Consider the following 14,876-nt stretch of genomic DNA (forward strand, 5'->3'; position numbering starts at 1 on the left):
TTTCCTTGCCGGGATATCACAATTTGCATTTAAATGGATGTTTTAAATAGGCTGTTTTACTCTTATTCACAAAAATAGAATGATGAAAGACGCAGCGTGTTCATTCTGACTAAAAATGATCTCTCCTCCTTTTTAGAGGAATTGAGTCGCACATTATTCCCCTTCTCTTAAAGGTATCTTGGACAGTTCAGCACAGATAATTGAAAATCTTGCTGTTTTTAAATGGCATGCAAGATGGAGAAAGCAGGGGAGATGCATAATAGTGCAGGTCGCAACAATAATTACAAGTTTCAAGGAGACAGAACGGTATTTTAGTCCCGAGCATTGTGTCCACAAAATACTAATTAAATGGGATAAATGATATTTAATGGCAAAATTCTATTTGTGCAGGAGGTCTATTTAGTTATAATTGGTTCTCATTTGTTTCTGCCTAGACGGTGGTTCTTTCTATATAATCTGACAGCCTCGGAGGCTGCTAAGCCATTGCTAACCTGTTTTTTGGGAAACCTGATATTGTTCACCCTTCCTCTCTCTCTTTGTGGTATTGAACTTCCCCTCCGCTCTCACCTGCCACATCCGCAGTGCACGGGGCAAGGAGGCGCTTAGAGGTCTTCCTGGTCCGAAATGCATCTTTCCTTCGCTGGCTGGCCAAGAGTCCTTGGTGCATGGGTTTTCCGAGGCAGTTTGATTCCCCCTCCCCTGCCCCCACGCTTATTTTTCTTTAGAAGGTGGGCTCTGAGCACTAGTGGTGGAGGTGGATTGGCCCAGTCCAGACCCCTGCCGGAAGATGTATGTGCTTTGTGTGCGGTCCTTTTGTCTCCCTCCTCCCTACTTAGCGGGGTTTCCCCCGTCTGCCCCTACAGTTCACCCAGCAGGAAAAAGTGATGCATTAAAGATGCATCAAGTGACCCCCCCCTCGCCTCACACATGCTATTTTGCAAAACCTGAGCTCCTTTCCCTGCTCCTCTCTTCCCTGCACTGTTTCATTCCCTCTCTCCCTCCTCCTACCCACTTGACCAGTCAAGGCCCTGCTGTTTCTTTGAACATGCGATACCAATCCTTGCCATTTTGTCACCAATCTTGCAGTTTGGGGGCGAGGAGGAAAGGGGTCTTAAAAGTGCTAAAAGCGTGTTGCATACTTGAGAATTGCAGCTACTATATACCCCTATATATAACTCCGCTATAAAGTACACCCACGTTTGGCTGCTTATTTGAGTGACGGGTTCACGGAGGAGATGTTCCCCTGCTTAAAATAAATGCAATCAATCTGCATATGATGAGCAGAGCTATCTGTTTTATAGACGGTATATACGTATGTAAAAGAGCTGCTCCTTCTCGAGACAGTAGCTAAAGAGATGTGAGGCTTGAAGTCTACACCATCAGAAGACAAAGTAACCCCCCGTTTTCATTTTTCTTAAAAGTCCGGTCGTTTTTGAACGGTTTGTATTGGCCCTTACTGTTACCACGAACTGCATCATCATGGTGCCCATTGATCTTGCTCAAAGAATGGACGCTCCCTTGTTTTCGCTGCTGCTTTCTCCAGTTAGGAGGACAGACTGGATTGAGGGCAGTGGCAAACTGCTTCTCCGTCGCTCAGTCCATGGCGGCCAGCTGTTGGTCCTGAGGGTGTGCTTGGGGTCTCTTCTCCAGCTGGCACGTGGAAAAGATGTCAGTGCAAAGCAAGAGGGAAGCGTATACCCCGAGAAACTAATCAGGGAAGTGAAAAAAACACTTTTCACCTTTTTTTTTTAACGCGGTGTTTTGTCAATGCCACATACGCTCTGTAAATCTGCTTTAACTTGAGGTCTGAAATCTTCCCAAGTGTGTATGATCCACAAAGTAAGGCCCCCCAATCCTGCCAGGAGCCTGGCATAGCTGGGACGCTGACTTCACCTGTGCTCAGGGCTCTTCCCATGCAAACTTTATTCCCAGGTCTTAGATGTGGGGCTGCAGGGGACGGTCAGCCAAATGTGAGCCAACAGTATGTCTTCGTTGCCAAGAAGGCTCATGGCAGACTGGGATGCACTGGTAGGAGTGTTGCCAGCAGGTCGAGGGAAGTGATTATTCGCCTCTATCCAGCACTGGTGAGGCCACGTCTGGAGGACTCTGTCCACTTTTGGGCCCCCCGCTACAGAAAGGATGTGGACAAATTGGAGAGAGTCTAGCGGAGGCCAACAAAAATGGTTCGTGGGCTGGGGGACATCACTTGTGAGGAGAGACTGAGGGAGCTGGGCTTATGTAGTCTGCAGAAGAGATGACTGAGAGGGGGTTTGATAGCAGCCTTCAGCTCCCTGCAGGGCGGTTCGAAAGAGGATGGAGCTGGACTGGTCTCAGTGGGGGCAGATGGCAGAACAAGAAGCAGTGGGCTCAAGTTGCAGCAAGGGCAGTTTAGGTTGGATAATAGCAAGAATTTTCTCACTAGGAGAGTAGTAAAACACTGGGGCAGGTTACCCAGAGAGGTGGTGGACTCTATATCCTTGGAGGTTTTTAAGACCTGAGTAGACAAAGCCTTGGCTGGGATGATGGTCCTGCTTGGAGCACGGGGTTGGACTAGATGTGACCTCCTGAGAGCCTTTCCAACTCTAACTTTCTATGCAAGTGTCCCGACCTTTCCCAAGTGTCCATAGCTCACGCTGACATCAGTAAGGATTGTTCCTGGGTGTCTGCTGTTCCTGAGAAAATTAGGCCATTTATGAGGGTTTGCCATTTTGCATGCCCCCAAACTTAAAGGGGAGGACTTTCCCACAACAGGTGTTTCACCTCTGAATTAAGTGCATTTTGGGGGTGACACCAGCCTGCTCAAGGGTGTTGGCATCCAGTTCCTTCATCTGGTTGTATTTTATTCCCACTTTCCCCAGCTTTCCCCACTTCATGTGAGACCCCAGTTTGGAAATTTTGTCCTGGGTTTACACTGTCCCGTTGTGGAAAACCCATGTGCGTTTCCCCGACGTCCTGGCAAGTTTCTTTAGCAACTTTTTTCAGCAATGACAGAAGTTCAGTGCAGGGGAGTTCGTGATACGTAACCACGTGAATCCTGTCTGCCAGACGGTGCTTAAGGTGGATGCAGTGGGGTTACAACCTAGGCAAAAACCCCAAGGGCAAAACTCTTCCGCTCACTCTTGGGAACCTCGACTCTCTCGTTGCGCTCTCTGGTTGATATCAGTGGGAAATCGGTGTGCACCGGTGATCTGAAAGGTGAATTTGAACTGAGAAATGTCAAGAGACATCCTAGGCTGTCGCATCTTTTCCCCTCTAAAAGCAAGTAGCGTGCATGTGTTGTGGGCAAAGTCTTTTCTCGCCACGCAAGCGCCCCTGCCGTGCGCGCGGTGCGTGTCTTGGCCGGCCTGCACGGAGAAACTTCTTATTTAGGTTTCAAATCCAAGTGACTTGCTCCAAAAGAGTGATTGATTCATGCTGAAGGGCACGCACTTAATGATCTGCTCCAGCTTTTTTGTTTTGTTTTTGTTTCCCGCCCCCCTTTATTTCCTAGTCCTGGTGGCTGCACTGAGAGCATGTTAAATAATTAACTGCTAAATAACAGAGTCTCACCCTGCAAGTCCCAGGCTGTCCGAGTGACCATTATAAATCCCCGTTTCAAAGGGATGGCCATAAAAGTTCACTTCAAGGCTGGAAACTGGGCACATCAGCAGAGGCTCAGCGTGGAGTCAAAACCTTTCATTTCCAACCCCTGGCAACAACATAGCAACGAGGCCCCATCCCTGAGCGGAAGAAGGGCGTAATTAACCCATCAAACAATGAGGCATACGAAACAACATATTGCCGGAGGGAGATTTTGAAGTAGCCAAATATTTTCCTAAGATCCCACGGGGCCGTCGTCAGAATTATTCCATTACTGGTTTTAGATATTTAGCCGGTCTGAGACTAAATGCATTAGAGCTGCTCTCGCAAGTTTTTTTTTATCCTGGTCTCTGGAAGTCCTTGCCCAAGGTCACCGTCTCCCGTGCTCGCGGAAAGAAAAGAGAACGGGAAGCAAATGCACACAACAGCCCTAGTGAAGAAGCACGGAGCGACTCCCTCGAAGCTATTAAGGCACTTGGTCTTTGTCATTAATCACTGGCTCTCGCAGGGCTTCGCCGTGGCCGCGCCACTGCGGAGGTAGATGGGCAGCCCTGTTCCACGGTGGCGGGTCGGTAGGAACAAAAGCAGAGAACGCGTCTCATCAGGCCCGGGTCTCCAGGAGCATTGGCGATCCAGGCCCCGTGCCAGGGCTGCATCGGGGCAGGCTCAGACTTTCTGTCTTGCATACATTCTTCAGGGAGATTCAGGATATTCATTAGCAATGCCACAGAAAGCACGATCTCCTGCTCCCTAGCCACCTCCTGCATAGGACGGAGGGGTGGGATGCTCAGGCCCTCTCTGTGCCACAGATGCAGAAAGCTGGAGCCCTTTTAGCTTGGGAGCCCCTCCCGCCGGAAAGCGCGTATCCACAGAGTGCTGCACGGCGCTCTGGGACGAGCCCCACACTTCAGAAAGCCTCTTATCAGTGCACACGCGGGGCTCTGCACTGCTGAGCACGTTCGGTCTGGGTGGGCTGAGCTCATGCGTTACAAGAGGCTCGTGCCCTTCAAAGAAAGTCATTCGTCTTTCCCAGCAGAGTCCATGCAGCGGAGAAGTGGGCAGGCAGGCCTTTACCAGGTGGGCATTTCCTAGGTGCCTTGCAGAGCATCCTGGACTCCCAAGAAGCCCCCTTGGCAGTCTGCAGCATGATTTAAGCCGCGACGTGCGTGCAGTTAACTGTCCACTTCCCTTCGTGCGGGAGGGAGCTCAACCCTTTGGGCTGAAGGAAAAAGTTGCCGCTCTGCAGCTGCTCCTCCAAACGTGCGCTCCCCCTCCTCCTTGCTCCGCTCACATCCAGCTTTGTTTTTGCACTCGCCCAGACTGCGTGCTCGCAACCGGGGGGTCATAACTGCCTGCCCTCATCTTGGCGCTGTTTTCACAGGCCAAAGAAAAACCTTACTGACAGCAGGCCTTCTCTACAAACAGCACAACCCGCGGATGCCAGGTTAGCTCTTTTGCGGGTACAAAACCGCCTTCAAACAACCACCCAACAAGCTGCTGTGCCATCGGCAGCTTGCTGGTCCTGATTTGAACATTTGCATTTGCTTGAAAAGCAAGCAACTGCGAGTCCCCGATGTGTCCAGACCCTTTGCAGTGAAGTTTATCGGCCCCTCATGAGAAAAATCCCAGTCCCGACCTCATGACTTGTTGACTGTAGACCCTGTTGTGTCATTTTTGGGGGTGAGACTTTCGAAGGATTGCCCCTTTCTTCCACGTCAGGCTGAACAAAGACTGCGAAGCATAAATGACGCTTTGTGTGACGGCAGAACTGCCGTCTCATGGATAGAGGGGAGGGCCAAGGGCAGGAGGATGGACGTCCATCCCCCGATGGCCACCAAGGCAGATCACTTCATCTCTGTGCCTGTTTTCTACCTGTAAACTGAGGCAGGGAGGAGGTAGGTAATCATTCCCTCCTCCTGCCCTTTTTTCGGTGTTGCCTGTCCACTCTCGGAGACAGGCACTTGCTTCTCCTACGTGCATGGGCAGCCAAGTGGGGATGTTTTATGAGCCTGCGTCATATAACGAGCAATGACTTCGAGGCACGACGAGTTTAAGTGGCTTGCCCAGCTTCATTATAGGATGACACTGAGGCCCCCAGGAAAAAAAAAACAACCCTGACAATAAAGACCAAACGAATCTGTTTTTCTGTTGCTTTGTCGTATAAGCAAAATGCCGACTCCCTCTTCAAGTGCTTTCTTGTTTAGAGACTCGTTACTTTTATGGCACAGTCAGAACTGACTCTACTGCTGGGTTTGAGGCGTTTTCTCTAGCTAGCCTTGGGCACGGTCGAGGTGGGCGGCCAACGCGAGCGGGTTGACAAGAACACCGGGGCGCTTATCGTGACGTTTCATCGCTGCAGTGATGCAAAGAGGGGAGATTTAAGGAGCCGATGCCCAAATAATGTGTTCCCGTGAGCACCCGACGCAGCGGAGGGGTCTGACCTTGGGTTTGCAGGAATGTCGCCAGAGCCACATCCAGTCTGCACAGGTGGGTCAGTCGTTTTAACAGGCGACAAGCACTTTCGGGCTGGCCTAAGAGACCATATGGGGGACCTGCCATCGTGGCTTAAGGGGTCTGATCTGAGTAAAAGTCATGCTGAGGAAGCACAGTTGATTTGTTGATTGAAGTTTGCACTTTCATGGGCAGGAAGGTCTCTCTTTGAGGGAGGTAATCCAGGCAAAACCTGGATTTTTTTTATTATTATTTTTTTTTTGAGTTTAGCAACAAGAGATAATTACTGCAAGATTGATCATTCACTAGAAGTACTGAAGCAAATAAATTGTTCAGTGCCCAGTGCAGGATGAGAATGGCAGCTAATGGAAATGGTGGATAGGTCGGCCTGACCATAATTTGGCTTGATGAAGCATCCACATGGGCATGGTGTTAATGTGCTATTGATATTCAGCCAGCCGATTTCCCCTGTGCAGATTGGGCTCTGACTCGTTAGAGCAGAGCTGGGCATCGCAGCAGCAAATGAAGAGGAAAATTGAAGTAATGTTGTATTATAAATTTATGATTTCATCTGCCTGACCTAGAGACTGTTCTGTGATGGGAGAGAGAGATGAGAACCGCTCTCCAGTCAACTGTGTACTTTGTCTTTGTTGTTAGAAATGATAGAGATTTGTTGGGGAGAGGGTCAAAAGCATCCTTACCTGTATCTTGCCAACCCCTTCTAGTTGGCCTCAGGTCTCCTGTTGTCTTGCCCTAAATGTACCAGTCTCGGACAAAAACTAGCACATCCAGTAAGCCTGAAGAGGGGAACAAGGTGTGTGGATGGGCGATGGAGGGAATAGGGGGTATAACGGCATCCCACCCCGATGCATTGGCGTCTGTTTTGGGGATTGTCGGGGCTGCTTTTAAATCCGGGAGGATGAGCGTGGACGAGCCCAGACTCTAAAATGCTTCAGTGAGCTGGTACAGGAAGGGACGCTGCGTGTGCCTGGTGAGCGGTTGATCTCCTTTTGGATCAAGGAAGGGACCTCGGACGTCCCGGTTGGCACCTGGAGCGTGATCAGGCAGCGGAGTCAGGGAAATGGCCGCGTTGCTAGCTAGCCCTTCATGTTGGAGCACAACATCTCGGTCTGGCCGGGGCAAGCGCTCCCCCACGCTCGCCAGCCATCTGTCTTCCCATCGACAAGTCGGAAGAAAACTTTTTTCTTTCAAAAGCGAACGCGTGAGCCCCGGTTGTACTCCGCGCAGTAATTTTTCATTGTGAAGCTTGCTGCGGTGTTAATGGGGCTGCTTTGTTGGCAAACAATCCATTTATCAATATTGTTTAAAAAAAAAAAAAAAAGCCAAAAAAACAACCAACCAGTTTGTAAAGCTTAACTCTGAAAGATCTGATTTAATGACAGAGGTGATTAATTTCTACAGGAATCCAGCTGTTGAGCTGTGAAATAAATATTCAGGGGATAACCAATGTGTGTACATATCTATTTAAAGCCGCAGCGTCCTGTTTTGTGTTCACAAGCCCGCTCTTCCCCTACGCCCTCTTTAATCCAGTAATCAAGATTCATCCAAGCGTTTTTATGTTGCAGCTTTAAATTATGATAAATAGTAAACTATATGTACATATAAATCTAATCAGAAACAGAGGAACTTGCTGTGTCAGAAAAATAATTGTACACCGTATTAGTAATGGGGTTGGTTGGGTTTTTTTTTTTTTTAAAGGATGGAGATACAAGACTGCACAAGGAACCACCGAGCCGCTGAAGTGATGTCCTTAGGTCCCAATGCAATTGCCATTAAAGTCGGCAGCAAGATTTCTTTTGATTTCAAAGGGGGTTGGATCAAACCTTTAATGACCAGACTCTGGGCCTGGGGAGCCTCCTTTCATGGAGGAGCATAAAAGTTTCACCGTGCCCATTAATTCCAGGGGGGATAACGGAGAGCTCTCATTTTTTGATAACGTGAGGCAGGCGGCGTTTGAAGACGGCAAGCCATGGTGATAGATATATATATATATTTTTTTAATCCCACCTTTGTAAAGGAGAACATATGGTGCTTGCTGTCACAATTAGTCTTGGTAAATGCAGCCCTAATGGGGCTTGTGAAAAGGTAGTTAACTTATCGGCCTCCATGCCAACAAAATAAAGCATACTTAACCCTTGCACTGCTGCATGTGCTTTGGACCGCGCTACTCTTTGAACCCGGTAATGCCGCTATGGGTGAAAAGCCGAGGAGGGAGATACGAAATAGAGACCTCACAGTTTTAAATAAGAGGAGCAAGAAAGCAGTCTAGTGGGAGCTCAGTCTACCCCGTTGTCTTTGAAGAATCGAGCCCTGAAGTCTTTAAGTTGGGCCTTTGTGCAACAGATGCACGCAGGGAGTGTAAAACTTATGTAGGACCCCCCCAGTGAAGTTCCCTGCATGGGTTTAATGTAACGTTTTCCTGATCTAGTATTCGCTGCACCGCCAAACAGTCTCAGGGCTACAGGACACTGAATAGCGTCACTCCTCCTTGGCCAGTGGAAAGTTGTAGGATTCCCAGCTGCTCTTTCCAAGGCATAAAGAAGAGTGCAGGTACACATGTGAGAGCAAGGGGGGCTTCTGCACAGTACAACAGATGTCTTATAAATCAAGGCTCATGGAGAAAACAAGGCCAGCGGCCTGGTCTCTGTGCATGAAATCCCTGCCTCCCCTAGAAAGAGGACCGATTGCTATGGGCTCTGCTCACCCAGGGCGCACACGGGTTTACTAGTTTGCTCTCGTTAATGAAACCTCAAACAGGGTTGCTTGCAAAAAAACTGGAAGCGGTCTCGCCCTCCTTGCAGCACTGTTTCATCCTGCCACTTGCGACGTACCGCTCCATTCCCCCTACCGCCTGCCACGGCTACCGAAAGTTTAGGCTACCTCGGATGCGGCTTGCCATTCACTGTATTTACGTATCTGTTTATTTGTTGAACTACGTGCCCTTGACCAGGCCGAGATCGAGGTATCAAACTGCACGTTTTGTACGCAGTGCTCCAGGAAACAAAATCTCATGTCATTTAATTTTTACTTTTCCTGAAAAATTAAAACCTCTTTGACTCTGCAGTTCGATGATATTGCTGCCTCTAACTCTTTGATGTGTTAACTGTTGTCCTTCACACTCCTGGGATGAAGAATTACTAGTACCTTAATCTCCAACTGTCAATAGCTCTGCAGCAAAGTACATTCATTGTAAGCTCTCCAAATGTCAGAGCAAACCTGTGTTATGTGTTTAGCCTTAGCATTTGGCATTTACTCTTCTAGCTAAAACGTATGCACAATCCTTGGACTTCAGACACCAAAGTGCATGTTAATTATATGAGTGACAGGCTTCATGCAAATAGTGAAAGGAGAAAGTGATCAGAAAAGTAGCAGGTGCCTCTAGATGTTTCATTTCCCTTCAAAATGTTAATGAAACCTTTTGGCAGGTCTTCACGGGAAGAATAAATCTCGTTCTTGTAGTACCTTGTGTCAAAAAAAATAAAAAGTCACATTTTTCACCTGTCCTTTGTGTTGTGTTGGCTTTAAAAATAACGAGTAAAGCCTTATTAATCTCCCGTTTCCTTTTCTTTTCTTTTCTTTTGCATTTCTACATTCAAGGCTACCCAAATTTTGTTGCAACGTATGGCCGAGGATATCCTGGATTTGCTCCGAGTTACAGCTATCAATTCCCAGGTATGTACATTTCCATTTGCAGATTTAGGTCCCCCTCCCCATTCCCCTCCCCGCCCCTCAATCCGTAGCTGCAAGTTGAGACAGGAAAGATCTCATGCAATGAAAAATTCTGACAATTTTAAGGCTACATATATATAGTTTCCTTTTTTTTTAAAGAAAAAAAAAGAGATTGCCAAGACGATTTTATTAACAGACTGTATAAATTGGTACTGGTTATTTGAAAGCAGAATCCTTTAAATTAAAAATCTATACTAAACTGATAACTTAAGAACCATACTTCCCCCCCACTTGTGAGGTTACTTCCCCTCCCCCACCCCCCCACTATTTATAAACACATATTATATGGTGAGTTTACCGTTAGCAATGAAGTTCTGGAGGGAAGTCTAACATCCATCTATTTTTTTCTTTTCCTTTTTTTTTTTTTTATGTCGCTGTTTCTGGTGACCGTTGTAGAGACTAGGTTTTAATGGTGTGTTGCCCAGTTGCTTGTTCTCCCACTCCCTTTTGTGTGGCTGTTGAACTTTTGCTGCATTTAGCGACTTCCATTCACTGGAAGTGTTAATACTGCCACTCAGCATCCTATGACTCCCAAGGTTCGAAAGCGGTTGGCTGGCTTTTAGCATTACACAGTGTGGATCGCGAGAAGCCCCTTCTGCTTCCTCCCAGGCACTTTCGAGAGGCAGTCACCGAAACCGGCTCTACCTTTGCGTTGTTTTATGCTGGTGTCAGTGAGAACTTAAATTAGCAAGGAGAGAAGTTTTTTATTATTATTCTTACTATCATCACCAGCATCTCACCTTTAGGATTTCGAGGGGTGCTCTAACAAGCAGAGTTATGACTGCTGTGTTTACGGCTTACAATACCCCAGGCCCATCTGGACACCACAGCAAGGAAATCTCTGTTTATGCATTAAAGTCATTAGTGTGTGTATCACTTGGGTCACACACGAGCGGTTCAACTGCCTTGTGCTGCTTTCTTTAATTGCTTCGAAAGGGAGCGTTTGGAAGTGCAGCTTTGCTCAGGTTAATTAAGAAAGCAAGTTAAACTATCTCATTAATGAAAATGCTACAGGTACACAAGAGGGAAACCACTTCAAAGTGGAGAAGAAAACAAAAACCCTGATAGGGAATATCCTGTAGAATATAATAAGAGAGCGATAACCTTTCCATGCCATGTTTGTACACGCCGGTGGAGTACTGGAGTAGGGACACAGCACTGGGTAGGGTAAAAATACTTAGTTAAAACCAGCAGGACACAGTAATTGCCTTGGCAGCCTGGTTCCCACGGAAATAGCAGAGGTGGTGGTGGTTGAACAAGACCGTACTTTGCAAATGTTGAGGCTCTAGCTGCCCTCTCCCCGCTGCAAACGCAGCAAACTGGGAGTGCTCGTTTAAAAAAAAAATCCTCTCTTTTTCTCTGACATCCGGTCTGTAGAAACAGACCGTTCTGCGCATTTGCTCTCTCCCTAAGAAATGGGTTCTGGAGGTCTTGAATCGGAAGTACGCAGATTGCTTGCTTTCCTGGCCAGCCGAGGCCGAGCCAGCTTCAGACGTAGGGTGTTTTACACCTCTGATGCCATTCAGTTTTTGGCCTGGATGGTGAAAAAAGGGAGCTATGACTATTGTGCTCACTTTGGCTTGCCCTGAACAGAGCCGTGCACAGCACCCGTTGCCCAAAGCAGGAGACAGCGTCTCCCACGGGATGGCTTGGAGAATGCAGTCGCCATCTCAAAAGAGCACTGAAAGCCTTATCCCAACCTGTTTCCGAGATGCTCTTTACGTGCCGTACTCATGTTGTGCTCCTTATTGCTGAGACAGTGCACCGCACGGCCACAGTCCCCACTTAGTACTAACCCAGACTGACAAATGGGGTCTGTGAGATTTAAAAAAAACTCAAAACAGCTAGTTGAGTTTTCTTGTCTTAACTGTAAAGTGAACGTGACCCCGTGCCGCGCTGTATTAGCTTGGGGTGATGGCCACCGGCCCCAACTCCCATGAGTGCAAGATCCAAATTACAGCACGCTGAGATCCACATTTGCAGACCATGCTGCCGACAGGACATCAACATAGGCAACGAGCGGCAAGGACCTTTTCCCTAACGGTGTCCCGCAGTGATGGTTTTCCAGGCCTCTTACTACACCAGAGTCCACTTTCGGTGTAGTAGGGCCCCGGTCTCCTCCTGATCTCGGCTCAGATCTCTCCCTGACATCGAGAGGATCCGCAGCATCAAGGGAAATAATGCTGGCTCTCAGACAGTAATTAAAAAAGCTTGTCAGGCCCCTTCACAAAAGGAGTTTGACACCTCAGCTGTATGGCGTGCATGCCGTTTTCACAAGTGCCCTTCCTAATAAGAGAGCCAGCCAAATCTGGCACGCAAGTGCATGCCAGCCCGCGTCAACACCTGATTAGACCTCCACACACATGAATAGAAAGTGCCAGAGAGCTTCTTAAAAGTTCATTTGCACTTTGTCTCAGGTCCTGGTTTCCAGGTTCGTGCCGCTCCCCGACTCCGACGGAGCAGCACGAAGAGAAGGCAGACAAGGAGAGGCAAATTTAATAAATTAAATGATCAAGACTTGACGGGAGCTGTATCGCTGCCGTTATGAACGTGCCCAAAAAAAGAAAATGCCTGGCAACGGGAGGTACTGTTTAGCTCCAGCCTTTAGTACGTCATTTGTATTAAGGGCCTGGGGTGGGCCTGTGTTCAGAACAGGCCTCCCAGGGTTTTTTGGCAGGCACAGTGCAGCGATGCAGGGAGGGGAGCAATAAAGCCTGATCTGGTTGGCTTCAAAAAAAAAAAAAAGGTGAGTGCAGGGAATTGCAGAAGCAACTGGTGTCCACCCCAGCCGAGGCCCTCTGTCGTGTCTGAAATGTTTAAAAGTCCTCTCGTGTTGCTTCAACTTGCGGCTAAACTAAGACCCAGAGGCTCAGGGCTCAATTGTGGCCATGGTGCTAGGAAGTGGTGTCAACGTGGCAGCGCAATATCTTCAGGGCCATGTCGGGCGTTCCTCCCATTGGGACCTGGCTTTTCCTCCGATCCCTTGGAAAAACTGGCGTCCCTGAAAGGCAGGGCAAGGCCTGAGGCTGTGACCCGGCTCTCGCACAAGGATGCAGTGAAGTTTTTGCATACGTGGGCTTGAGAGTGCATCCCATTTCCCGCCCCCATCTTAACTCCTGGATGGAGCCAGGCCCAAAAGGGTGGCGGAGCTGCAAGCAGGAGAGCAAAGCTCAACTTGCTGATCACTTGTTCCCTGTGCAAAGTTTCAAGAATCCTGCACTAAATGCCACCTTGATTGGTCGCATCTTCCATGTAAACATCAATAAAATAAATGCCCCGGTGCAGCTATGTCTCAGTGTACCTAAGCTGCTCGTGCTGGTCTTTGCATTTTCGTTCTGCATCCTTTCCACTTATGTGAGATCTAGAAGCCATTTTATTCAGGGTGGTTTAGGGGTTGTTCCTCCTCCCTGCTTGGGAAGTAATCAAGGTTTTGGCCAAGGCAAGCTCTTACAAACCAGCAGAGGAAAGGGGTAGGGGAAGGACCACTTTTAGTGACCGCACAATAAATGCGCACAGTGATGCAAGTATACGCACCAGAGCTTCACTTAGGCCAAGTGTTTGGAGGAGCCTGAACTGCATCCAGGACGCTTCCTAATGCAAGATTTTGCGCGTGCCATTATGCCCCATTGGCATGCATGAAGTCGGGGCGCTGAGCAAGGGAAGCAGGTGAGAGGGCAGAGCAAAGTCATGCAGAGCGTGGAGCCTCCATCCGTGCTCACCCCCGCCACGGCAGCTTTACAAGAATACAGGATTTCCCCAGGCTTGCCCTAGGACACCACAGTTTGCAGTATCTTTGGGTTGCAGGCTGCCACCCATCACCGTGGTTGCTGAATAGCAGCAGTGTTTCGGATAATTTCGCAGCCACGTCAGGATTTTGCCAGCACAGGTTCCCTGCATTTTAATGAACGGTCTCGTGGCAGGGCTGAATGAAAGAACAAGTCCTACCTTCATGCGAGTCCGTGCTCTTACCAATTGTTATTCCTTATGTAAGAACTGTGCTTAAAGGGTTCATTACAGAGCAGCCCTGATGTAGCTTCTTACTACAGTACAAATGTGTCACCAAGCCTTAATATAGCACGCTGCTGATGGCTGGGCTATAAAAAGTCAGCTAATTATAAGGAAATTATAGTCTTCCTTGTATTATAATACAGTATTGCAAAACTGTGCTATTACCAGTTGCTGTTTCCCAGAACTCTAGTGCCACTGCATCTATTTTAATACCAGGAAGCATTATTCCAGTGCCTTTTCGGCTTATGACACTCCTCTTAAACGTTTTTGGGGGGTTTTTTTTGCTTTAAATGCCAGTCTAAGCTGCGCCGTAATGCAATGTGTGCTGTTGTCACCATGAAACAATGCTACAAATGTCACGATCCACCTGTTGCCTTTGCATTTTGATAACCTGCAAAGAAGGCTCTCTGTGCTGTGTCTGTTTGCCTGCTTGAATGATGCTCCTTTCGTACGTCCCTCGTATTATAATTCTGTCAAACTGGGTGACAACCCCTAGTTCAAAAGGCAGAAGAATTGTTAATCACTTTGGCAACTGTTCTATCTTCTCTCATCAAGTTATATATATTTTTCCTTTAGGCTTTTATAACTCAATGTGTAGTCCTTCCCTCCCCCCCCTCCTTTTTTTTTATTATTATTATTATTATTATTATTATTATTATTATTACAATCATTCCCTATCCTGTTTCATTTTTTTTTTAATTTCTGGAACTTATCTTTTCAGTTTAATCTATTAATTTCTGTTCTTATTTCACTTTGCAGACTATTTGCCGATTTCACAAGACATAATTTTTATCAACTAGTTCTTAAAGATGCATAACAAATTAATCGGGGTTTGCTACAGTGCTAATGAGAGACAGAGAGAGAGAGAGAGACAGAAAGCCTGGGTGGTCCATGTTTAATATCAATGTCCACTGAAAAAATGCTGCTCTTGCTGGCTGGCTTGATTGTTCGGACTCCCTTATTTTTAAAGGCTCCATATCCTCACTGCTTGAGTTTGCTTTATTTTATTTTTTTTTCTTATTTTTTTGTTTCCTCTGCTTTATATGAGTTTTTAATGCCCACTTGGAATGTAACTCACAAGGATTGGG

General features: G+C 47.5%; 1 protein-coding gene across 10 annotated transcripts in view; it reads left to right on the forward strand.

Annotated features, from left to right (window-relative positions):
• MSI2 (musashi RNA binding protein 2) overlaps positions 1–14,876 on the forward strand; it is a 414,613-nt gene that overhangs the window by 338,195 nt on the left and 61,542 nt on the right. For 9 of the 10 annotated variants that reach the window (XM_019511070.1, XM_019511066.1, XM_019511067.1 and 6 more), the window contains exon 9: positions 9,649–9,723. In XM_019511070.1, the coding sequence (XP_019366615.1) occupies positions 9,649–9,723 (75 nt within the window). Of the gene's footprint in view, positions 1–9,648; positions 9,724–14,547; positions 14,871–14,876 lie in introns of those variants that run through there. The other variant, XM_019511075.1, reaches the window with a different exon arrangement.

The sequence above is a fragment of the Gavialis gangeticus genome, unplaced genomic scaffold (genome assembly GCF_001723915.1).
Source record: "Gavialis gangeticus isolate Ggan-Ray unplaced genomic scaffold, GavGan_comp1, whole genome shotgun sequence".
In the NCBI taxonomy this organism is placed as follows: domain Eukaryota; kingdom Metazoa; phylum Chordata; order Crocodylia; family Gavialidae; genus Gavialis; species Gavialis gangeticus.